Source organism: Parambassis ranga, chromosome 1 (genome assembly GCF_900634625.1).
Source record: "Parambassis ranga chromosome 1, fParRan2.1, whole genome shotgun sequence".
NCBI classification, from domain to species: Eukaryota; Metazoa; Chordata; class Actinopteri; family Ambassidae; genus Parambassis; species Parambassis ranga.
Genome location: NC_041022.1, coordinates 3,697,271 through 3,724,418, shown reverse-complemented (window position 1 = coordinate 3,724,418; position 27,148 = coordinate 3,697,271). Strand labels below are relative to the sequence as shown.

The following is a 27,148-nucleotide window of genomic DNA, read 5'->3' as shown; positions in this document are numbered from 1 at the left end:
TGTAACAAGACTATGTAAAGACAAACTGCAGATTTTTAGTTGTTAGATATAGAAACACAAAATTTAGATTGATTTGCAAGGATACATAACACTTCAAAACTTATTTGATAGAAATATATGTGTCCTACATCAGTGAAACCAAAGATGAGATAACCTTCTTGTTGTTGAGTCGCTAAAACCATTTCTGCACTTAAGGAGCAGGTGGATTTACGTGAGGTTAATTAGAAACAATATTTTCCAGTGCAACGTTGGGGAGTAGTGGTGTGAAATGTGACCAACCATCCCTTTCTGTGGGGTTTATAGGAAGGCTGTGTGCCGAATAATTAAAGATGTGAGAGTGTTTGATATAAATAGTAAACAGAGCATTAAGAGTATAAATGAATGATGTAAGGTGATCTCCTTTGTTTGACTGGATAAGCTGAGCCGGAATAAGCCAGAATGTGAGACTATAAATATCATTTTGTTGTGTCTGAGTAAACAAAAGGCATCTGCCGTGTCCTCTTGAGTGAAAGAGTGAGCTGATCAAGACCTTTAGATACGAGGGGTTGCTAAGGAACATGAATTCACACGTAGCCTGTTTCCCTGTACAGCAGCTGCGCCTCTTTAGAGAGCCCACTAATGCATTCAGCTCAATCTGCCCTGGACCACGTGTGCACACTCAACAACAGCTCTTCTGTGGCGGCTCTGTAAGACAAAGGGCCCCGGTGATGTTCTTAGGTTGGGAGGGGAGGGGGGGGGGAATTGAACGGTAGACACAGCTCACAGAGGGTAAAACTGGAAGGGTCATTATGAGATAAACACAAAGAGCACACAAAGTGTGCCGTTTTCTGGGACGGGGTCTTATCAGGATGTGCGCAGGGACATCTGCTGTTGGCACTGTGTTGGCTTTCATCCGTTCAGGGTCTGTTCAAATCAAGCCGTCCTCTGGGATTATGACAGAGGGAGGCCAAAGTGCCATAAACAGGAATATTAACCATCATTTTTGCTCTGACATTTTCTATACAGACACATTTCTGTAAAGAGGCACCTGCCACAGGGTGGGATGAAATTTCAGCAGAGGCAGAATGTGTATCTTACAGTTCATCTCATTGATTGATGGCTTTCCCATAGATACTGTAGAGAGCCAAACACACTGTTGAATATTTCCTGTGTAGCGAGGGGAAGTTGGAGGCATCCAGGGTAAACATGAGGTCTGTGCTGATGTTTATGCTGATGTATCAATATCGTGAAGAGATGGGATTTTTTTTTTTTTCTAGCCAGACAAATCATACCCAGAGAATCAATCACAGAATAGACAGACCCAGTTTCTCCGCTGACAGTAGCCTGAACTGTCCATAATGCAACACAGCTGCGAGGCATGTCTGATAGATCTGTAACCTCACACTCAGAGTTGTCATTACTTTAAATTATTGCTTTCAGAGGCAGCACGTACAATCTGGCTGGATATAACAGTCAAGGTGAGAGGTTCGAGGAAAATGTGGATTACTAACCGATGTCGGCAGAAAGATAGATTACACCGCCTTGCCGCAAAATACCGGAATGTTCAAACACAAATACAGGCCGCTTCTGGAATCATTTAACATCCCAGAATACTGAGAACATACTGAGTTCTTTATGGTTCTCTCATGAAGCCAAAAAACGTCTGTTCGGTTCAGCTGTTGAATACTAATTTCATCATTTTAATCTGGCAGTTAGAAGCTCTGAAAAATCTGTCAAATCTGCTCCAGCACACACAGCAGTCTAGTAGCTGATCAAGTGCATCAGTCAAACTCCTCTCAGCCACTCTCACTGCTTGTGCATTTAATTAACAAGTCAGTCCAGCCTTTTAAACTTCTTGGTTTCTGATGCACGTAGCAAAGTGTGATCTGTGACACTTAGGCCTAATCTCATTTCTGATTTTTTACACCTGCACCATATTCATTCAGTCATTTTACCTTAACAGGCACATGGCTTGTTTCTTATGGTGGTTGCTAATGAGTCGCTAAACAAACTAGAGAGACTATGGTGGACATGGTTGTTCTAAAACAGTGTTTCCCAAACTTACTACGGCACAGATTTATATCTTAAAAAAATTCCCCGGCACACCTGATGATCTCTAACAGCACACACTGGATGGAAACACTGGTGTAAAAAAGGCACAGCACTCCAGAGGCAGCAAATACATTTTAAACATCAATCAATCAAAAGGTCATTAGTGGTGGTTTTGAGGAGCAGTAACTTTCTTTAAATTTAAGGACATCATATGCAACCAGCTGGGATGTAATCAGTTAAAACACTAGACAACATTTCTATAGTTTTTCTTCTCATATCTTAAGATATGAAGATGCAGAATGGAGGGGTAGGTACGTGGTTGGGGAAAGGGCTGAAAGAGGATAGGGCCTGCTAGTAACCTTTGACGAAAATGCCGTAATCTCTGTGCGACTTTGGCTAATAATGTATTTGTAATATGTTGAAATGGCTTTAGTCTGTTGAGAACTTGTGGCCTAACGGAAAGGCTCATAGCTGACACGGATCATTGGATTTGAAAAATCACTGTTTTTCTGGCAGCAGTTCATTTTGTGAAAAGCATAATTTTCTGTCCTGGACCTGTGCTCAAAGTCTGAGCCTTCATGGAGATTTGCCTTTAACCCTCCAGGTCCCAAAGTGATTATTGCTGATTATCGTATTACTCACAAATAATCAGCCCAAATACAAGAACGCAGAAATCCTCGTCATATTTAATGTTATTTTCTGTGAAATAAAACATCAGATGCTGATCTACCGATCGTCCTGCTCCTAATCAGAACAATCGGCATCAAACTGAACCTGATCTGCTCATCTCTCTTTATCGTCTGTCTTCCCCTTAGACTCTCTCGGCGGTCCATTCCCATCCACATCACACCGATGTCACCACAAACCCAAAAGGTGCCTGCCGATCCAGTGCGGCAGCGTCGGCGGGCCCCTCCCTGTCAGCCCGCTCCTTTTCCATCCAAATGCCAAGGGATCCCAAATAGTCATGGATCTCGCCCAGAAGACGGTCAAGAGGCAGGCCAGCTTCTGCAACGCCATCACCTTTAGCAACAGGCCCATAGGGCTGTATGAGCAAGTCCGCCTCAAGGTATTTCCTGACAGCATGGAGCTCTTCGACGTCCAGGAGCTTTTAAAATGTCAAAACTGGTGACTTTTGTTATTCTAGGCTGACACTTAAAGTGTTATGTCGCACAATGTACCTCAGCTTCACTGTCTGTGTCGTCTGACTCAGTTATTTACAGCCTCCTGTCAGAAAGCAGCCATGACAAATTTCCACAATCAAATCTTCCTTCTCTCTCCAGATCACTAAGAAGCAGTGCTGCTGGAGCGGAGCTCTGCGTCTGGGCTTCACCTCCAAAGACCCCTCCAGGATAAACCCGGAAAACCTGCCGAAGTACGCTTGCCCTGATCTGGTGTCCCAGAGTGGCTTCTGGGCGAAGGCGCTGCCCGAAGAGTTCGCCAACGAGGGTAACGTCATCGCCTTTTGGGTTGACAAGAAAGGCAGAGTCTTCTACCGCATTAACGAGTCTAGTCCCATGCTGTTCTTCAGCGGAGTCCGCACAGCCGAGCCCCTCTGGGCCCTCATTGATGTTTATGGTCTGACCCGCGGAGTGCAGCTGCTAGGTAAGAAGCTTCAAGAGCCGGTTCAGGTTGTGAAGGCACCGCACTAACCGCACAGATTACTGTAACATGAATTTCTTTTCTAGGTGTAGTCACTTGTGGGGGTTTCTGGACTCACTGTTTCAGACAGAACTTGGTCAAAAAACTCCATATTATCACTTGTTATGGATCGCAGTGACCTTTAAAGGTGAACTGAAGTAGACATTGTCACCACCAGGCAAAGTCATGCTGGCTGCGCTGTACTTTCCAGCCTTTCTGCTAAGCTACAACAACTGGTTCGTCTGCCTGTATAAGGAGGCTTGTATAATTTGGTACACAGGGAGTTCTGTGAGCCGGCTGCAGGGACACACATTCCCTTTGAATCAAACTAGGTTGGAATAGAAGTGGATTCCACTGGCTAATCCAGCACTGATACTGTGCTTTTTCTTATTTCTGCTCATGATTAAACCATAACTGACCTACCATCCAGACATTTTGGTTTAATCTTGTATGAAAGCATCCACGGTTGAACTCATTTTTTTTCCCTTGTTGCTAACGTTGTGAGTATCCGTGTAATCTTTAATGGGTTTTTTTTCAAAGTCATGAGGTGGTAATATATTTGTAGATGACCTCTGATTTCACTGCTGTCACTTTCCACATTACTGCAGATGACAAAGCAGATTTCCTTGTTTACAGTAAACAGGTGCCTTCAGCCCTCCCCCCCTGTGAACAGTAAAGCCTTCCATGAAGCGGAGGAATAAAACTAAAACAAAGGCTATCTATATCTGAGCAATATTTAGCCCCCGCGTTTACACTGTGGAGGTGGTGGGGGTGTGTTATGAAGGCATGCTATGTAGCTTAGCGTACATGCCATACAGTGACAGGGTGGCTTTGGTGTGAGAGAATGTACACACATTCTTATTTTCCCCAGGGAGATTCCGTGCTGTCGTCCCCTCTGCTGATGTAAAAATAGAGCAGGGGTCACATGTTCTATAGATAACACATTTGATTGGAATTGTGTTGATTTGACACCACTGTCTCCGGGCTGGCGGGGGTGGAAGGAATCTATATCCTTTATTTTCTCTCTGTTACGGATGACAAGCAGCACCTTTAGGGCTCATACCGCCTGGTCTTGTTGCCTTATTCAGGATCTATCCACAAACATTACCATCTATATACTTGGAAGAAGAAAGAGGAAATGGTAACAACGGCAACGAGCTGAGCTGACCACCTCTAGGTTCGGACGTATCTCAGATGTCTGACCCTCCCTCAAGCCCTATTTGTATCAAAAACCTCCTACTTAAGTCATTGCTACTGTATTTTACATTCAGGCATTATGCAGGGCTGCCTACAGAGTAAGGGCTTCTTATCCTCTGGGGGGGGGGGGGTCCTCTAATGACTGACATCTGCCCCCACAAACGGGGGCCTGTTCAGAGGGGTGGAACGGGAGATAGAAATACATCATCTAGACAACACACTGCCCTTTGTGAGCCGAGCTTTGTTTGTCAGCTCTGTTCATCCTGTTTCTATGCACAGCCCCCCCCACCCCTCCATGGTTACGACCCAGGCTCTCACATCTGGGGCCTTTTCCCTCTCTCCTTATTTCATGTGACACTTCAGGAGCGCTTGTGTTTCACCGCCGCCAGATAAAACAATACAAGAAGTAAAAAGCTATTTTCTTAATTCCTTCTAAATCCTCCGATGTAAGCGGTTATCTTTGACAAATGTGACTTTAACTGTTGCTGAAAATGGCTTCGTAATAATTGTGGGCATTTTCACTTTAATCTCCCTTTTTTACTCTTTAAAATCTCCAATCCTCTCCAAGCCACACGTCTATTCTGTGTGTCTCTGTGATGACCACATTTCCCCTCCAGGATCAATAATATTTATATTCTCTCAGTGTTTTCAGCAGCGGCTGCGATAATTCATCGTGCCTCCTTGGAAATACTATAATCCTCACTACATAAAGATTGAATTAAAATTCTATGGTGGATTAAGTTTCTTGCTCAAAGACATTTTGTACAGCATGTGTAGCACTTTCATAATGTAAATTAGCACCGGGGGGGGGAGCTCTATTCAGCGCACAAACACTCACACCTACAGTATCCTCATCCCTCCAGCTGTTCCATTACTTTCCTCAGTTTCTGTCACACTTTTCATTTAATGGCAGCATTTACTCTGACTGACTGTCAGTAAGTATTTGGAGTAGTGTTTATTTTATTGCCCTCTTTGCTGGGAGCTTTGTGTGATCATGACTAATGGTCAGACAAGTGTATGGCAGTCTGTCACAGGAGCTCAGAGGAGCTCAGAGGCTGTTATTCCACACTCGGTGTTTCCACCTGCTGCTCTCACATCCTACAGATGAGGCCTATTGTTTTATGTTTGTTGACAAAAGAAAGATAATTATATCTATAAAGAAACATATAGAGTCCAACACCTCCGTGCAAACGGCACAAATCCATGGCTACATGCAGAGAGAACTCTGTGAGAGAAAAACTATTACTGTTACAAAATGTCATTACCTAGAATGAGCTGTAGAAAAACTGCAGATGAGCCAAACACTCTCTGGATTATTGTCATGTGACTGCTGGCCACACGTGAGTCTATCATAGCGTCATGGGTGTGAAAAAAATTATTTGTTTTTACAAATGTGTTTGTTACACATGAGGCATTCAAGGCCCTTTGGAGAGTTCAAATTCAGACCATTCTTCCTGTTTTTACAGTTTCTATGATGAACTGTTGAAAGGGTGTGTTGAAGCCACAAACACTGACCATCGTTAGCATGTAAAAACCAATTTGGAAAAACAGCATAACTCTGCAGAGCTCTGTGCTTGTGTCTTTGTGTGGCTTGTGATTTATCATCTGCTCGGTGTCCTGAGGCTGTTCTGAGGTCAGCACAGGAGCGGCGGATCCGGTCTGCGGCAACATTTAAACCGTGTTTGATGTAGAAAGATCGAAATAGTAACGGAATCATATGATAAGCCGCCACACGAGAATCACGTCATGATCATACATGGCAGGGACACGGGGAGGAGAGGGGCTCGGGCGTGGCTGATTTAGTGCTTTCACACCTCTGCAAGCATGATGCCAGCAGTTTAAGATTTCCCCCTCCCACATTTCTTTCTGATAAGGAAACTAAATAACAGGTAATTAACAACAAATAGTTTAGAATATATATATATAGATAAGGGGTGGAGCGGTTCACTAAATCCACGGTTCGGTTCGTATCACGGTTCTGAGGTCACAGTTTTCGGTTTGGTTCGGTTTACATTGTTGAGGTTTTTTTTCTACTTTTAACACTCTGGAAATACCAGATGAGCATAAAATACACAGCCTATTTATCCAACATTCAACATATTTAAGAATCAGTTCAGTGTTTCCCCATCATTATATCAGGTCAAGTCAATTTTATTTCTTTTTAATTTCTATCACCAGATCATAACAGAAGCCAGTTAAGAAAACAAGAAAGCTCATGTTACCGATGTCCGTGGTTTTATTTTTATTTTTGCCATTGAAATATGCTATTTACATCCCGCTCTGTAAGCATTGACAGGACCAGCGGCAGCTTTGTGCACGATTTGACGCAGAGTGCTGTGGGTCTCTCTGCTCTGCCTGCAGCTGAACCTGCTGCGTGAAGCTACAGAGAGTGACCGGCTTTGAATGAGTTGAGGCGGGGGAGGAGCTCATGGACAGTAGCCTGACTGCAGAATGATTTCACGTCAGTCTCCAAAAGTCACCAGAGAGTCACTAGTAGCTTTTGATAAAAAAAAAAAGTTTTGAAGATTCAAGATTCAAGATTCAAGAAGTTTATTGTCAAATGCACAGCACTTTACAGTTACACTGAGCAATGAAATTCTGACTTTGCGAGTTCCCTTCATATGACTTTATACACAACTAAATTAAGATAAAAAAATAAACAGTAGACTTAGGCATAAGAATAAATAAAAATACGAATGAACAATAGGAAAAAAAAATAAATAAAAAATAAAATAAAATAAAATAGAATAAGCAAAATGTGCAGTTCTATGTACAGAGGTAGGACGTTTAGAATGTGCAAATATTTTAAGAGATTGTACATGCAAAAACAAATATGTGCAAGCCACCAAATGTAGCGAGAGAGACGCCAAGTTGCCAACACTCGTCTATGTTGTGGTAAAAACGGATTACTTGGTGCGCATGTCCAGAACCGAACAGAACACGTGCCCTGAACCGAAACATGTGTACCGAACGGTTCAGATGTTTTTCCTGAACCGTCCCACCCCCTACATATATATTTTATATATATATATATATATATATATATATATATATATATATATATATATATATATATATATATTATATATATATATATATATATATATATATATATATATATATATATATATATATATATATATAAAGATGCACATGCAATTCTGTCATGAAGGTAACTGAATTATGTTACAAAGTCAATGATATACAGCCATGAAGGCATCATACTGTATGCCTCTGCTGCAGAATGATGTCTCCAGCTGGGTGCCTGAGGTAGCTCTGCAGGTGATTGACTGTACCTGGCCTTGAACTGGGGGAACACAATATTGTGGAGGTTTGGCAGGATACCGTCGTGGGCAGACTGAAGCTGTCCCCATAGGCTTGAAATCCAACAAGCCACAAAGGTTGTTTAATATAAACCCATGTCCCGTTTCCCAGGGTGAGCTGTCACTCTTTCGCACACATCCACACACAGCAGGACTTTACTTGACATTGGGGAAGGAGGCTGAGTAACTGAGTAATTCCAGCTGTTGTGAAGGCAACAGGACTGTATGAGTCAGTCACAGTGGAGCTTTAATCAAGAGGGGCCCTCTGTGGGACTTCCCCGAAGGATGGGAGAATAAAGTCTGATTGCAAAGCCTCGAGGCCGCTAACACCTCGCGACCAGGCTGACTCAGAGTGGGAGTTGGCCAATCTAGCCGCCGTCATCCCAAAGAAGAAAAGCAGTTCATTTAGTTCATACCAAACATGGTGTCCTGGAAGAGAGAGGGGGAGAGAGAGAGAGCTATCTCAATAGTCTGTCCAGGAAACTGCAGTCACTCTGCACCACAAAGCCTCTGATATCTACAGAGACACTGTCCTCAGGTGATGGATTGAATTACATGTGAGCTCCTGACTAGAGACTAGAGGTGCCGTCAGAAAGCAAAAACACTCACTGTCAGTCTGGATGAGTGGCAGAGCAGCAATTAAACAACTAAGGAAAGACATTTCTAAAGCAGGAGTGCTGAAAGCTCTTCTCTGTAGTATGATCTCCACATCTCTGTAACATGGTTCTGTTTACTGTGCAGGACGGCAGATGTGTGCCAGGTGAAAGGAAAAACTAATCCTGGAAACCCAAGTGCTTCAGTGAGAGTAAAACAATGTGTGAAGGTTTGATGGATGGTGGCTCTTTGTTTATATATGTGTGTCAGAGCAGCTAGCTTATATCTGCGATAGCACATCAGCTCACCAGGCGGAGTCATCCCATCAACCTTTCACAACCCGTCAGCATCTGCAAGACTAAAAGTGAGGGATGCCAAATCTGATGGAAGAGGCCTTCATCATGTGGCCTCATGGAGGTTTGTGGGTAGGTTTGGTCAAAAGCAGGTGGAGGAGTAGCTTTTATAAGCAGAGTACTGACGTAGTGAGGCGTCCCTGCATGGATTTTATCCACACAAGGTCATTCTGGAGCTCAAACTGGACCTGTTGGAGATGTTTCACTAACTCCTCCAAGCAAGCTTCATCAGTTTAGATTGGTTTAGTCCAGTTTCCTAGCCAGGATGATGTGATGTCAACATTACTTAGAACTAATTCAAACATGATCACTGCTAACTGATTGCTGTAGGTAATGATGAAACTAAATGTTTGCACATTTAATTGGTTAAATGATGCAATCGATCAGACCTAATTTTACAGAGTCAGATTAATTCTGAGCTTCCACAATAACTTACTAGAATGGGACATTTTCCTCGATAGGATCCTAGGTGAATGCTACTGTTCCCACATCTACGATGCTTGACATACAACATAAATTTAATCAGGGAGGGTAAACGCAAACCTCTAGACAGGAGTCCACCACTATAAACCTGCAAATAACCTATGACATCAGTGGCAGCCGCCACGACTGAGTCATGCAGCCACTAAGGTCAAACGCTGTAGTTCCTCAAATGGCCGATTGAGGGTGGCTGCTAGAGTGAGGCAGACGGTACAATGTTACATGACCATGGCCTGCATTCAGCTCTGTCCGACCCTGTGAGACTGCCTTTTTTTTTAAGAGTGAGCTGATTTCTTAGAATAATTAATTAACATTATATATAAAGAGCAGTTTGAGAATGTTTTCTTTTGCTGAAGGCTACACCCGGACTAACGGCTATGACAAACTCTGCATATCTAATGCCTGTAGTTGCCTGTATCAAGGGATGATAATTTAAATCGCAGTCCTCATCAAATCCAAAAGTATTCAGAGAAACAAACACTTTTAAGAAAGATAACAGGCTTTCATTTTTCTCTGGTGTGACAAACTTTTGAAACACTCCTGTCTTCGTGCTTTGGCTCCACCTCTGGGGCTCCTCTCACATAAAGTCCTCTGGAATGACAGAAGCCTATTAGCCACATGTGTTGTTATGCAGCTCAGAGAGAGAGAGAGAGAGAGAGAGAGAGAGAGACCGGCCAGGGTTCCCATACTTCTGGGAGAAACGACTGCTTCTAGTAAAATGATGATTTGATTATTGCGAGCACTTGACTGGCACTGGTGTTTGACTTGGCAGGATCAGCCTCCCAGTTAATAGCAGCACTTATGAATCCTGATGCTTCATATGGGCCCTCCAATGAAAACACACAGAGCAGAAAAGATGGTGTAAATCTGACCTTTTTTTCTGCTCATTTAGGAAATGGAGAGGGTTTAGAGTTGTAAGACCTTGAGACATCAAGCAAAACAGATTTAGCGACCTTGTGTTTCTTGGCTTTTGTGGTCGACATGTAATTTATGGCGGTTGTTGGTAAGAGAGCTCAGAGGGCTAAGAAGAGTAAACTGAATTTGTATGATTTGGCATTTGGAATCCGTTTTAAATTACTGCACCTTGGCTGCGTACGCTCATTTCATTCTTTATCAGTTCAACAGATAACTTTTAATGGGGGTAAGCTGGAGGTGAGGTCAAGATTTATGTGGAGTTTCCTGTTTTCCCTTCTCTGTGTGTGCCTTTCCTGAGCTCAAAAGAAGAAGAACTTTAGCCACAGTTCAAAGCCTGATATTCAGAGGGGGCTGTCTGAAACATGCAGCCATGGAATCCTGCTCGCCCCCCCCCGCCCGGTGCACCATCAGGGGAATCAACACCATGTTTACTGTACCCTGCTGATACACTTTTAGACAGAGCCCGAATAACACTGGGAGTCACAGGGCGCGTGGATGTTCCTTTGTGACACAGTTCGAGCAAGCGGATGGCCATCAGTGTGCCGGATCACAAATGATATTCTAAAATTAGGCAGCTGGATTGGATAATCCCAGATAATTACATATTTTTGTGGTTTTCTCATCACTCCTGTGATAATTAGATTGTGTCCCGAAACAGAAAGGTGATCAGCACTTTTGTATTGAAAACAAGCTACTGTATGCTACATGCTAATTGTTATGGTTTGTGTTACTTCCCTTTTTCTTAGCAGAGTCAGGTCGTAACCAAGCGGCAACCTTCGGGGCTCAAACTTGAAGCCCATGCGGAAGTGTCAAAACTTGTAATTCACGCCGCAACTGCTGGGGGCTGACTCCAAAAGCGAGTAATTTCCTATAGACTCCCATGTTAAATTGGCCGACTTCACAGCAGAAAAAAACATGTTTACAGCCTGGTACAAAAAACCATTCTGGTCTCAGATGATACGTTCTCTTCTAGTGTCTCGTTTCAATAGTATTCGGACTTAAAATTAAGCATAATTATGGGCGTTGCCGCTTGAGCGACAGACGGTTGACGCATCACAGCACGGGTTTCCTGCTTCCACGGTCGCCCGTCCGCCTAAACCTCGCTCGTGCTCCCCCTCTTTGTCCATATTTGGAGTTTTGGCGGACGTGACGCTGCCAACATGGCGTCGGTCAGCACGTCCCGGAGCCTCCCACCGAGCCTCAGAACGGCTCTTCAGAAACAAACGGGTGACGTCACGGAAGCTCTGTCCATAGTTTTACTGTCAATGGCCGTAACGCTAATCTGTAGCATGTGGAGCGCCAATTGTTTCCATTATTGGTCACAAAAAATTATTTTGATTTTGATACATACTGATTCTGGTTTATTTACAGTTCTTAACAATCACTCCTCAAAAATACACTTTTAATTGTCTTTTTTCTGATTTCCATCAGATATAGACATATTTAAGTTCTCTCTACTTCTATGTTTTCATAGAGGTGGAGGACTTTACATTGCAGTGAACTATCAGGGACACTCACTGGGAAAAACTCACTGGGTGTTTGAGCACTGATAACCCGCCAAAGTTTGGGGCTTTTGAGTTAAATCTATGTGTGCACGGTGAGGGTGTCAGTTACCTGTAATAATTAATTAGCCTTCCTCCATGAGCTCCAGCACAGGAATAAAACCGGGGAGGCTTGCATATATTAACCTTATGATGGAGGTTTATTAGCACTGAGGCCCTGGCATGCTGATTGGCAGAGAAGGGGTGGCACATGCTGAATTCTGCCGATGACCTCAGGGACAGGGCTTTTGTGACTTGCTGGGCGTTTTGCCTGGCTCTTTGTTACGGCCATGTGTCGCCCGGGGAGCATGCTGCTCTTTCCAAAAGCCCCAGGTTCAAAGCCGCCCGGCCTGATCGGGGACTTGGGGAATTGGGCCAGTGCCAAGGAATAAAGAACATCCCAAACATCTCGCACAAAGACCCCTCTGACTCCATCCCTCCCCTCTACCATCCCTCTTTCACTCACTTGCTTCTAGTTTTTTTAGATCTCACTCGCTCGGCTGGTCAGTCTGTGTTTCCTAATCCCCAGGTCGCTGCTGAGCTACACGCTGCTTCTCTCTCTCTCCTTTAAAGACCTTGTGCTGTCTCCCTTACTCTAGCAGAAGATCCCCAGTTATCCAGCTCTACCATTTGCCTTCTTAGCTGAACAGCTCCCTTTACATCCACAGACACTCTCCTCTCCTCATTTCCTGTCTCCTCTGGCTGTCAGATCTCTCTAGGATCGCTCTTTTCATTGCCTCCTCCCTCCTCACCTTTGCTGACATCGGATGAAGCCCCACAGAGAATATGGATAAAGATAAGCCCTGTGAGATGAATGTGTGTGTGCGTGAGAGAGAGTAAATCCCCCCCACCCCACACCCTAGCTCCAGCACTGGCTCAAACCCCTGGCACGTTCCGTCTGCTCAGGCTAGCAAAGCCACTAAGCCAGCCTCTCCCCTCTGTCCACCTCCCCATGCACAGCATTAGCTAACCTGCTTTGTGGCTATTCCCTAATCAAAAACATTTACAGCGTGAGCCAAAGCCTGTGTGAGCCAAAATAGACAGAGCACCATTCTCCCTCTCTCTCTCTCTCTCTCTCACACACACACACACACAGTATTGTCCATGTACTTGTGACGGATTAGCTCGCCAGGTGCCTAATTATTCTAATTAAAAAAAAAATTGTTAAAGTTCTAGAGGACAGGGGGAAAAGGAGAAAGCAATCCAAATTGGTTTCAGTTTTTAAAACAACCCAATGAAAAAGCCATCCCATAACTCTCAAACTCCCCCTGCATGGAATAATCAATGGTTTGGCCAGCCAGGTGCTACCTTTGGTTTGAAATTCAATCAAAAGTAAAGAATCAGGTAATGAACCCCCCACAACAACTACTTCAGCCTCCCAGTGTCGGCAGCTGCATCTCCAATGGCCCCACCACACACACACACACACACACACTGCATTTAACGCAGCTTTCAAAGTGCAAAATTCTGGCCTTGGCCAATGAGAGAGAGCATCTGTGAGTGGTGGATTTGAAAGGGACCAATAGGACAAAGAGATTCTATCAGCTAAAAACGCAGGTGCACCACGATTAGCGGGCAGCAGCTGGTGAGGTCACAAGCAGACTTGGATACACACACACACACACACACATTTACAAATGCAGGGTAAATGTTCTGCAGTCTTTTCATTCCTCACATACAGTACGGCAGCGCCTCCATCTCACCAGCCTTTAATGAATAAAGAATACACGGCTTGAAATCCAATACAGGTCTGAAATAACAACTCTTTGAAAAGTGAGAGAGGAAGAGGAAGAGAGAGAGAGAGAGGATGTAAAAAGGAACATAAACCCTCAGAGGAGAAGAAACGCAGATAAAAGACTATTTTGTAGAGGAATCAATTTGCCATGTGTATGGGTTTGTGTTATAGAGTGACAGAGAGAGAGGTGAGGACATGCAGCTCTTTGGAAGCCCCCTTTCAACATGAATCCAGCATTGTCACCGGCAGCACGCCTTCCTCCCTAACTTTACCTTCTCCTCTCCTTCCATCTGCTGATATCCTCCCCCGTGACATGTCGTCATGCAGCTCTGGTCTTAGGAGGAAGCCTGTCCCATTCTAATCCAATTTAGGATGGAGTGATGGCCAGCAGCCTCTGCAACACACATCATTTTGTTTGGTGAGGTCATTCCAATTCTTCCAATTCAAAGCAAGTTTAGCATCACAGAGCTAAGCTAAAGGTTAGCATGCCAGCTACAAATCTGAGTTTGGAGCCACGTTAAGGTTTTTTCTTTGCATTCCATCATCATAGCTACATGTCCATTCAGAAAATGGAGTGAGCTGTTCAATTACAACTTTACATTTGCCATCTGTCAGACTGTCCTCTTCATTCTGGCTTTCATGAAGGCCGAGAGTCCATCAGGGGAAATTGATAACAGAGGAAATAGTAGATGAAATAGTAGCAGCTAGCCTTGGGGACTCGTGGCTAACTGCTGCTCACTTCAGAGCAGAGAGGTGTTTAATGGTTGATTAGCAGTCTATGGGAGCAGCCCTGTGCACCAAAGGCATCGTCCTCTCCATTTTATGCCTCTCTGAGAAATCAATTAGGACAATTACAGGGCCTCAGTCCCATTAAACATTAATCACAAAGTGTCGTGCTCCGGGTTAGCAGCTAACATTAATTGACGTCTGACAAGACTTTGAGGAAGCAGTCATAGCATGTCAGCCTTACAGCCTCGTCAGACGGCATTTCTCTGATGATGCAGAAAATCAGACACGTCACTCTCTGGGGATCAAAGGCAGAGGAGATGTCAGCTCCCGTTCACTTTAACATGTTCGCGGGTTTGATACTCAGTGTCAGCCACCGCCTTTGAAGAGGACGGAGGTGTTTTCTTTGGATAAATTCATAGAGGTGGTTTCGGTTAAGATGTGCAGCTGGATGTCGGAACATGGAGTGAAGAAAACTATGGTAGAGATTGAAATGTGGGCACAGAGCACATTAAACAATAATCCACAGAGTTGTAAAGTCAAGAACTGCTGTTCAAGAGGTGTTTTTCACATTTCTTCCACTAATATCATCATCATCAAAACCATACTCATGCCACATCATGCTGGGATATGTGAGGTCAGGTGGAATAAATATGAAGGAGAGGTATTACTGTCAAAATGGACAATTATGGTTTTGAAAATAGCACATGTTCCTAAAAAGTGTAAAATATGACATAGGAAAATACCACCTGTGACATTTCCTTGCAAGATATAAATATAAAGGTTGTATTTCCTAGTAGAGGCATATTACCACTATAACTGTACCAAAACACCACATAGCTCCAGTCCAGACTATTCGAGACTATTCGAGATTTGATTACATTGTCTGATTCTACGGGAAAAGTTAGCCCTGTGCAGCAAACACCAGATTCCTAGATGCAACAGAGGCCATGCAGTAACAGCTTAAACTCGGCCGAAAGCAAATCGACCAAAAACTAAGAAAAATAAATAAAATTTCAAAGAGCTGTATTTTACAAATGGTTTCACTTACAGACCTAAAACTCTGGATTTCTCCATGATATTGATAGATGTACATCAGTGAATGTTTTAAAAAATATGGTCCGGCGACCCTGGATGATTTCACATGGAGTGACCCTATGGGAAGTGAAGCCCTTTTCACATTGGACAGAAAACCCAAGCCCACCAACATCTGCATTCAGTCCCAGGTCAAATGATTTTTAGCCACAAATGTCATCTGTCTGTCAGTCTTCGACTAAAGTGAAAGATGTAAAAAACATAACCACTGTCATACTGCTTTGCACTTACTAGTTACCCCAGAGCTGAGGAGTAGGGGCGTAGATTTTCAAAAAACAGAGAAACTGACTCATCTGCTGGTGATGAGTTGATCATTTTTTTAGCGGGATCTTCTTGGAATTGTAACTTTTTATTGAGGCACATTCTTTATTGGTTTGTACTCTCTAAAAAGGTTATTAAAAAGTTCTGAACAAAGAGAGGAACTACATCTGCCGCTCCCCCTGCAGGACATTAGGGTGTATGCATTTTGTGCAGTATAGTGAAAATTGATTCTCGCTGTCAGCAGTGTGTATATCACTGAAAATAAACTGAACATCTAACCTGATTCAAACGTGTATTAGATCAATATCTGTTTTTCAACTTTCCTCTTACTACAGTTATTAACAACCGACTCCACATCAGGAAAGAATCCACCTTTAACAGCTTCTCTTTGTCGGGTCTGTCATGAATCCGTCTTCTTTTGGCCCGTGTCTCTTTCAGCTGTGGGACGGCATCATAAGAGGCTTGGCTGCTCTGTTTTCACTGCAGCAGTTAGTGGCCTGTCCCACAGCCCTGGTAATTGAGGCTAAGAGGTTTATCTGGAGTCAGGCCTCTCAGGTCCTGGTCAGATAGAGAGTGGTTGGGGTGGGGGTGGGCCAGGAGCTGACCAGATCTGGAGAGACTCTCCACAGACAGTCAGCGGCTGTTTTTCATCCTCCCCCACCCACCCCCCCCCCCCCCCCCCCCCCCCCCAGCCCCACCTCTTACTTGGACTGAGGAGGTAGGAGAAGAGGTCAGCGCCTTTCTCTTCTCTATCACCCTCTGATTTTCAGACCTACAATCAGACACAAGCTCAGACCTGAGTAACAAGGGTCTCAGGGTGGTGGGCTAATTTTACCACCTGGCCGGGGGGGGGGGTACATTAAGAGGTGTTATTTTAAGCAGCCAGGGTATAGGATGAGAATGAGCTGTGTGTATTTGTCTTCATGTGGCTGCTGCATTGGTTGCATTGCACAGATATTAATGGTTTTCGGTGCAGTGATGCTAGACACTGAAACAAATGCACACCCATTCACACATGTTTAAAATGCAATGTCAATTGTTCCTTGTTTACTGACACTGTCTGACACACAGAAATTTCTTGCATAAAACTGGATGATTCAGCTCGGAGCATCCCGCTATCTTTAAACACACTTCATGACGCTCCCATTTGCCAGTTTTGTGTAATTAGAAGTACCCTACATTGCACACAACTGAATAAAACTGCGCTCTACTTTTTTATCATTATCTGGTTGTCAGGCTGGCTGCAGATTCAGCTGACTTCATCGCCACAGGCCTCAGGCAAATTGCTAATCAAAGCAAAACACAGTGAAAGCACTATTAACTGCTGCTCTCTCTGCATCTTATTCCCAGACAGTGAGATCGTTCCTCCTGACTGCCTGCGCCCACGCTCCTTCACCACAGTGCGCTCCTCAGCCCTGCGTCGCGAAGCCGATGACTCCCGTCTGTCTGTCAGCCTGTGTGACCTAAACCTGCAGCAGGAGGATGGACATCCTGCCCACAATCACTCCCACCGCCACACCCTCCACCTAGCCTCGGCGTCTTCCTCCACCTGCCCCATCCCACAGAACTCCCTTAACTCCCAGCAGTCTTCTCTGCTGCCGTCTGCTCTGGAGAGTGATCTCCATTTCCACCAGCTGCGAGGTGCCCACATAAAGACGCTGGACGAGCAGACGGTGGCGCGATCCGAGCATGCTCGTGAAGAACGCACGTTGGTCTTCACCAACCGACCGCTGCGCACCGGAGAGACCGTGTTCATTAAAGTCACAAAGTCCAGCCCGGCACGCTCAGGCTCCCTGTCCTATGGTGTGACATCCTGCGACCCGGCAGTGCTTCGCCCCAGCGACTTGCCCTACAACCCTGAGGCCCTGGTGGACAGGAAGGAGTTCTGGGCTGTGTGTCGGGTGCCGACGCCTCTGCAGAGCAGTGACATTCTCGGCTTCTTGGTCAACCAGGAAGGGGAGGTCATTCTCAGCCACAACGGCACTAATGTGGGAATGCAGGTGTGTGTGGACAACTCCAGGCCACTCTGGATGTTCTTCGGCCTGCATGGAGCCGTGACACAGCTGAGGATTCTAGGTAAGTAGAAGACACGTAGTTATCATGCAGTGGAAAATTACCCAAAGATGTTTACCTGATGTAAGGTCATTTTAACATAGAGGTCCATGGGGATTGACTCACTTTCGGAACCAACCTCAAGTAGACTCTTGAGGCTGGCAGTTACAGACTAATTCACAGGGTTACGATGCTCTTGACAAGCATCTAATTCTTTACAGTTGTGGTACATTACGCTAACTACAATACTACATGTTTTATCATCCTAAACATGTGGAGCAATTGGGCACTTTTTGTGCTTTGACTGCATACTTTATCTTGTGAATAATCCCACTTGAGCAAGTAATTGATGGTGGAAATAACCATCCCTTTAGCTCAGCGATGCGTCCCGGGTCAGGAACTTACAGATCACTATATTGATCTTCATTTGGCTGGGCACACCGCTGGTGAGAGCTCTGTGCTTAATTCACTCCCACCCTGAGGTTGAAATCTATTTGTGTTAAGTGGTGAATGCTCTGACAGCACTGCCTGTGCACGTCTCATCCCTTTGGGAAATTACAGATACTGTCGGGACCATTATATGCAAAGAGGTCAAGAGTTTGGGAGCGCACTTTGTTACTTTGTTTGTCACAATATTTACAGCAGATGTCCTGAGCCAGGAAGCTTCTGGACACATTAGTGAGAAAAGTAGACGCTCTTCCACAACTGAGTGGATGGAAAACAGGAAGTGAGCGAGCAGAGGTGTGAGGGGGCTGTGAGTGGCAGGGCTGTGACCTGCACACAGCGGGTACAACATGATGTCTCAGCGGGGTGGACACTTTGGCTGTCAGTGGTGTACTGAGACACCTGAGGTTTGTTTACCCTTTCCTAAATGCTGATAATGACAGGGAAGGGAGGACAGTGTGTGGCAGTTCCCCCCCGGCACCTCATTTCAACTCGTCTGCCCATGGGGCGCACAAGCAGGTTTGTGCGTGTGTGGACAGGTCGGTGTTAGGATGATCCCAGAAAGTCTTCAGTATCCCATTTAAACGACAACCAGACATTCTTAAAATCATCTTTTTTAGCAGCAGGTTAATCCTGTCTGTACACTGACATGTACACTGACAGTAAAAAGGCAACATCTTCGTCAGCTGTATAACGCAGGTTGATGCGTGCAGGAGTAAAAGCTGTCTTCTATTAAGGCAGAAGTATAACAACCTAAACAGCGCCAGCCTTTAAGAGGTGTCAAAGTCTTTGTCTGCGGAGGAAGAGGCGTCTATAAATACATCCTGCTTTTCTTCAGTGACAGTGAGCAAAGGTTAGCAAAAAGCAACCTTTTCTTTAACGAGACACGCTCCTGAATGTCTCGTCAAACGCAGCATTACAGTGCCTCAAAATAACCATTTTGCATGTCAGACTCAGGGCTAATGGTGTCCTCTATTAACTTGACCCACTTAGCACCAACTGACAACAAAGCCACCATGACAGCTATGTCGATACATATCACAGTGAACCCTGAGTGATCAATGCAACCAATGCCAAAATAGCAGAAACCCAGACGCTCTCAGTTGGTTTTCAGCTGCTGTACTCATATTTTCCATTGCAAACAAATCTAAATGTCTCATTGGTGCAGCAAGTGAGTTATCACGCCGAGTGATCACATCCTTTACCGTTAAATTACATTTTGGCTTTGCAGCTGTGCATAACAGACCACCTGGCCTCTCCACGTGCACTTCTAATAAGCATTTACTGAAAACAGAAAGCCCTGGCAGCACATCAAAACAGGAACCGCAGAACAATGAAACAGGCCCGAGCCCGGCTCCTTATCACGGTCCATCTTGGAATTCCCACAGAGGTGCGAATCATCTTTACCATCCGGCTGCTCTAACTTAGGAAGCGTCTCTTATCTTGCCCCTGATCTACAGTGTGAGTTAATCCTCCTTGGAGTGAGGGATGTGTCCCTGTGGGAGCCCTCTTGCTCTTCGGAATGGAAGATAAACCACTCATCAATTTAACCAAAGCATGAGGTAAAGGGCCATTCCAATAGGGACAGGCATGTTCAAACAAATACACGAGGTCATCTCAGGTCAGCCAAGAACGCCTGGACAGAGTAATGACACTGCATGAAATCGATACTGCTTCAGTTCCATTAGTAGTAAAGGCAGTGGAAGGAATACTACTGAAGCTTTACAGTTTTAAATCTATCTAAAGTGCTTTAAACATCAGTCTCACTGTCAGATTGTTTACACCACACTTTAACTTTACTTAACTGTGTGGGAAAAAGCGGCTTGAGTCCAAAAAGGCTTGGGTCTAACTTTTTATCCTTTTAACTGTGACTGTCCCTTTGTGTTTGTATGAGTGCCCAACAGTGGTGGAGGAAGTACTGAAGCTTGGCACTTAAGTAAAAGTACAAATACCCAGCAAAACATATACTTAAGTAAAAGTAGAAGTGCTACATCAACAATCCTACTTAAGTAAAAGTCTTTTAAAGTTACTTAAAGTATTAAAAAGTACTCACACTGAATATATATGATTGATTTCCATTGCAAAGGATCTGAACAGGTTAAAATAATCAAAGAAATCATCTTAAATGAAAATGGACCACGTGTAGTTAATGTACATGTTCAGTCCAGAAGCAGCTATGGACAGGTCTGTGTGTCATGAGGCAGGCTGTGGGCATCAAGTGAACAGAGAGGCTGCTGATAACAAACAGGCATTCAGCATGTTTACTGTGTCAGTGTTCCTGCTGTAGATTCATGTTATGATTCATGTTCATCAGACATTAATGGATGGACCTGTGTTAGCAGACAGCAGCTAACTAGTTAGCTACTGAGCCAGAGCACCGGCATCATGACTGAGGCTCATTATAGAAACACAGCTGGCAGCGTGACACCACCTCCATGCAGAGTCTGACCTCACATCAGTCCAGCACTGTGTTCATCACATGGAACAAGGAACTACAGACACTGTAGAAATGTAGTGGAGGAGAAAGTACAGGTAACAGCTGCAACATGTAATGAGTCAAAGTATGAAGTATGCACTATTATTTTTACTTAAAAAAAATAGTAAAGTAGAAATACATAAAAAATTACTTACGTACAGTAACAAATAGTTACTTTCCACCACTGGTGACCAAATGTTACTAGTCCTCACAAAGGGGACCACTGAATCCAATATAAATGAAAACATTGCAAAAAAATGCACTTTTTCCTAAATCATGTAATTTTCCTCCTACAATCACTGGAAATATGCTAACAGCTCTATTAAATTCATAATATTAATTTCCCACCCAGTCTAAGTCTAGTTTAAAAAGCTGTTCCATAAACAGCCTCATTGTCCAGCTGCTAACCAAAACACACGACATGTAGGTTAAGTGTTACATACACAGAGAGACACAACACCTGCAGCTTCACCCAGTGGGGTACACTACTGTGTGTGTGCTCCCAGTGTTTTTGTGTCCACAGCACAAACATCTCTTATTATTGTGATTCTATCCGAAAGAGCTGAGAACAGAGCAGCCGACAGCTGAACTTACAGAGATGTTGAGGGGACCTTGTGCCTTGTGGTGTAGAAATAGGACACCCATCCAGTGACCCACTTCACATGTATTATAGATTCCATTAAAATGTCAGCTCGCTCATGTGAAGCGTCTCACCACCCACATCCTCATGCACTGCAGCTGCCATGCTCCTTTCTCCTCCTCCTCCTCTCATCTTCTGTCATCTCAGCTGCTCCTCTCACCTCATTCAACATTTTTCCTCATCACTTCTCCTCTCCTTATCATAGTCTGTTTTCCTGAAATTATCACACATGTAACCCTGCGACAGTGTCTCACATTCACACACACACACAAACCAGGCTTCCTAATCATCTGTATCTGTAGATGGCATAAATCCTGACTGTCTATTAGAGCAGAAAACGTGTTTGAACTTAGTGTTACAGCAGCAGAAAAAAAAACAAGAAGAACTCCCAGAATGCACTGGGCTGGTTGCTGCTCTAAACTGATGATCAGAAGCATTAAAATGGGTTAAACTCTGACAACAGCGGTGGATAACAAACTGGAGCAGTGTATACGTTCACACAGTAACAAACACCGTGTCTGTGCTGCGTCTGTCTGGTTGTTTATTTTTGTGCCCAGCTCTTTCCTGTCTATGTGGCCCAAGGCTTTCCTGTAAACCACCATCCAAAAGAAACTGCCTGCTGCAGACTAGGCCTGCAACTGACTATTTCAATGTCATCGACTACCTTAATGACTAGTCGACTAATAGTTGACAGCTTTGGACCACTAATTTGTAGATGATTGATCCGCCTCCGTGCTGCCACAGTGTATAAAGCTGAAGCCCTGGGTTCATCATTCATATGGTTGACTCTACACCAGGGGTCACCAAATGGCGGACCGCATTTGTTCTGCTGTAACTGTGCACGCAAAGAAAGTTGTATTCACAGTTTCTGTGACTTGGAACGGTACATCAGTGCATTCAGAATTTAGTACAGGGCTCAATAACCAGCATTGGATGGAGGAGGATGAGGGAGGAGAGGACCCAAACAGAGGATTACAGATCATTTGCAAACATACTGAATGGAAATGAGATTTGAAAATTTTAGCTGGCATAAGTTATGTTATCTAGAGGGGTGGATATTAAGGGTGGGACGGTTCAGGAAAAAAGTCAGAACCTTTTTCAATACACATGTTTCGGTTCGGGTCGCGTGTTCTGTTCGGTTCTGGACATGCGCATTAAGTAATACAGAGAGGCGTTTTTACCACAGCATATAGACGAGTGTTGGCAACTTGGCGTCTCTCTCGCTACGTTTGGCGGCTTTCCGAACTACTATTACTGTCCTCGACAAGCAGCGACCATCAGCTCCTCCCCCGCCTCAACGCATTCACTGCCCGTCAGTCACTGTAGCTTCACGCAGCAGGTTCAGCTGCAGGCAGAGCAGAGAGGATGCCCACACCACTCGCAAAGCCGCTGCTGGTCCCGTCAATGCTTACAGAGCGGGATGTAAATAGCATATTTCAATGGCAAAAATAAAAACCGTTAGCTTAGCCTAGCGTAGTCATAGAACCTCAGAACCTCAGGCCATCCAACCAATTTGTTTGAACGGATCTTTGCTGACAAATGTAACAAAGTTGTTTATTTTTACTACTATTATTATAAATCACACAGCAGCCAGTTTTGCATTTCCTGGTGCTGCAGGCTATAAATAAAAACAAGAACTTCTTCCTGATGAAGGCTTATTTATTTCATGTGATTTTCTAAACCTTCAAGAACTATTTCCCTGTGAGATTGTTTTCTTTTTGACCCTGCATGCAGACACAGACACATGCATTCATACATATGTATCTCCTGGTATAAACAAGTCTGGGATGTATGACTGTGTCCCCCTTCCAAAATAGCTCCTTTGTCTCTGCAGATAATATCTCCACCCGAGACAGAGAGAGACTATTAACATTTTATGCAGCAGGAGAAGTCACGACCTTAAACTGCTATCTACTGAGCTGCTCTGCTCTCATCTGATCTGAACACTAAAAACAGACCAAAGTGTGCATTTGTCCTGATAGCACCCCAGAACAGCCCATTTTAAAGTTCCACGCGTTTCAATTGAATTTCACCAAGCAAATGTAAATATAAACTATGAACTAAACCCACCTAGAGATTTTCCTTTTATCCCATTCTGGCTATAAACTGTGTACTCACTGTCTACTTTCGCACTCATCCCAAACCCCACCCATCTCCCCCCCACCACATACCCTGCATACTTCCCGTGCTTTACAGGAAGAGGATCTCTCCATAGATGCATGTGCATGTGCTAAAGACGGACAGTGGGTGGATGTCAGTAGATAGCATCAGAGATGTGGCCGCAGAGAGGGGAGCCTGCCTCTCACAGCTGTTCACACTGGTCGGTTTAATCTAGCAGTGAGCAGGCAGGATCAGGGCTGGGCACCGCAGATCCTGACCCAGCTGCCCTGCATGGGAGGTGCCTGCTTGCTGTGAGGGGGGGGATTAACAGGGAGAGATGGACAGAGGGAGGGGAGCAAAAGAGGATTCAGTTCACCAGGGGAATCGCACATGCTGCAGGCATACACGGTGATCAGGCCCGAGTAATCCGATGAGAGGTGCAGTAGCACGTTGTAAGGCTAGCACTGATTGGCTCTTTGGTTTGATTTTGCCCACACAAGCTGAGCTGGGGTTTCTCAAGAATGTTTAAGGCTTCTGAAATCTGAAATCATTTTCAAATCTTTAGTATCTGACATTCAGATCAGTGTAGTACTTTAGTGTGAGTCAAGTGACGACCTTCTGGGCAGAGAAATAAGGCCAGTGCAGAGGAGTCAAAACTGCAGCTCCTTGAAGCATCCACTCGGGGCTGGCTCCAAAAGTGAGCCAATGGCCATTGACCTTCATCTTAAAATGTCCAGCTTTACCACTGAAATGCGCATGTTTACAGCCTGCAAAAACTGTTTTGGTCTCTATAGATACTACTCACAAGATGCCTGATGGGTAGAGAGATCACTCATGCTCTGCCCAGGCATCACATGTACACCTCGATCCTATTCATGCTCCACCTTCTTGTTTAAAGAAATGTCCCATCCTAACCAGCAGACCACCACTTTCTCATCCCTGCAGGTCGCCTACCTACACTGTGCATTTCAGTTGCATAAAAACCTCACTCTGTGACTTTCCTAGCAAGGAAGAAGACAACAAAGACAACACACTGAATCAGATGATGGGTGTAAAAATCACCCTAGACTTTGGCCCAAGAGATGAGGGTTGGCGTGTGTCGCTTTGATGGTTACATTCATGCAACAAACCCTTAATCCTTAATTAGTACAACAACACACACTCCCTTCTCACAACGGCACAACTACACAACATTTGACTGCTGCATATTTCCCTGAGGAGTTTTTAACAGCTCATTCCAGAGTTTCTGGCTCCTGTCTCATACCAGCACAGGAACAATAAACAGTATGTCACCGCGTTGTGACCGTCGCCACATATCGTCTGGATAAGGAGTGGGACTGCCTGGGGCCTACCCTGCTAAAACTGTACTCCTGCTTCTCCAAATGGCTCTTACATAATGTTACACACAGAACAAAACATACTCGCATACATTCTTGTTGGCACCAAAGGGCTTGGGAGCACCAGGGCAACCCCCGGTATGGAAACAAAAGAGATTCCATGTCTAAAGCCCCCACCCGACACACACATCAAACAGATCCAGATATAGAATCATGAGCAACACGAAGACAAACTATCAGAAAAAAAACACTGCTCTAGTTTATGATGGCTCTGACAGGACAGGGTCATTAAATCCCGATGACCCATTATTGGTGTGGCCCTAACCTGAACCATCTCTCTGGCTGCCTGGGCATCGGTGGGATTGATCATACTGCCAGTGCAGATGGCAGCAGAGAGATGCATCCTGGCAGACTGACTGCTGGGACAGGCATTAGCGCCGAGCTGTCATCATGATGTTACTGGTCAGTGCTGACGGTCACTCTGCCACACCAGATGACTCGGGTTTCGCTTTTTTTTTTTCCTGTCAGCTGTCCAGGAAAATGGACACACTATGAGTCGCTCCAAAAAACAAAAAAAAACACACAAAGGCAGGTCCTGTGTGGCATGGGTAAATATCTGATGTGCACAGCTGCACAGCTGATTTCTGATGCTGAGTGCTATTTTTTGACAGCAGGCTTCAGGGACGGTAATTAAAGTAATCTGCACCTATGTGGAGAAGTAGCAAAGCATCTGAGGGGAATTCTTTGAGGATGATTACATACTTGCTCTGCTCGACAGCTAATTTGCATCTTCATTTAGGTGCTTCTACGTTTTCTGTGATGGCAAACTGCTAGAGCCGTTTTAAATGACAGAGCCCCGAGGATATTTGTTTTAAAAAAATAATATTTTCCTCTCCCTGTTTAGTTACATATAGTTAAGTACTTGTTGCATTGAATGAGTTTAAGGCTCTGGTGAGATCTTTGCAGTCTACCTCGTCTGTGTGCAAAGGATTTACATGAGGAAGTTTTGATGTTGTTTATTGTTTTTAATGGAACTAAAGTGCTGCCCTCTTGGCCAGGTCTCACTAACCTGGTAAATAAAGTCTATATAAAAACTAAAAAATAGTTCTTAGGCCACTTGAAGTAGTGACAAACCTCAAAAGCTGTCAGCAAGCACAACAATCGCACAAGACATACTTGGCATCCATGTTAAATCACAACTTATGTTATCTGTTGAGGGACCCACTATGTAGTTATTAGGTACTACACCTTCCACTTTTCTTTGCTAGCTAAATGCTAATATTAGCTGTGTTTTAATTCAGGGGCTTCAAAGGATGAAACCGTTAAAGGCCATGCTTCTTTAGGACCAGTCCTTCAAAGAGGTCACCCCTTGAACTCGAATTTTTCTCTGCCCGTTTGGTGCAACAAGGGCTAAAATTGCTGCAGTGATTATTGTTAAATGACACAGCTGTAACGATACCACGATGTCCTGCTTCTGTTGCCTAGCACCACTGAGAGTGCTACTGTTAGTCACGAAGGAACCACCCATAGCTATCAGGGAAATGAAAGGCGAATTTGAAGGAGCCGTTGAAATGAGACAACTGAGTCTTGTCATGCTGCGATTCGGTTCAACGCAGCCTTTAAAGGACGCAGCCGATTGCAGGCTGTTGTCTGCCTGTCATCTGGATGGCATCTTAACAAGAGCTAAATGTGTTTACAAAAAAGCAATATGTTAAAACAGTCTGAAACCCTCTTAGACATGGAGAGCCTGGTAAATAAACTGTCAGTGCAAGACAATACATGTAAATAGCATCAGAATCAGAAATACTTGTCAACCCCTGGCATTCCAACACATGTTCCCTAAACATGTACTTGGAATTCCCATTTGTTTCCTCTGACTGTGTAAAATTAGCGTGTGAAAAATATGGAACATTCAAATACTCCCTGCCAAAGATACGACGGAAGAGCTCTTCTCTTTGATGATGAATATCCGCACACTCACTAAAAGGAGTGCTCTGTGTCTCTCTGCTTTCATGACTATAAATGTAACGCTTGAGCAGTGAGGGAGAAGTTAATGCTGCTCTGCTACCAAAGATGAAACAAAAGGGAAAACAAAAACCTCCAACAGAACACCTTTTAGCTGCGATGTCTCCTGCTCTTTCAGTAAAAGTCTACTTTTTACATGCGAGCGTTCTTTTGATTTTAATATCTGTTTGATCATAACCAGAACT

General features: G+C 44.3%; 1 protein-coding gene across 2 annotated transcripts in view; it reads left to right on the top strand.

Moving 5' to 3' along the window:
- Positions 1 to 27,148, top strand: part of neurl1aa (neuralized E3 ubiquitin protein ligase 1Aa) — a 56,111-nt gene that overhangs the window by 25,109 nt on the left and 3,854 nt on the right. For both annotated transcript variants that reach the window (XM_028417236.1, XM_028417245.1), the window contains exons 2-4: positions 2,847 to 3,097; positions 3,312 to 3,633; positions 17,240 to 17,965. In XM_028417236.1, the coding sequence (XP_028273037.1) occupies positions 2,847 to 3,097; positions 3,312 to 3,633; positions 17,240 to 17,965 (1,299 nt within the window). The remainder of the gene's footprint in view (positions 1 to 2,846; positions 3,098 to 3,311; positions 3,634 to 17,239; positions 17,966 to 27,148) is intronic.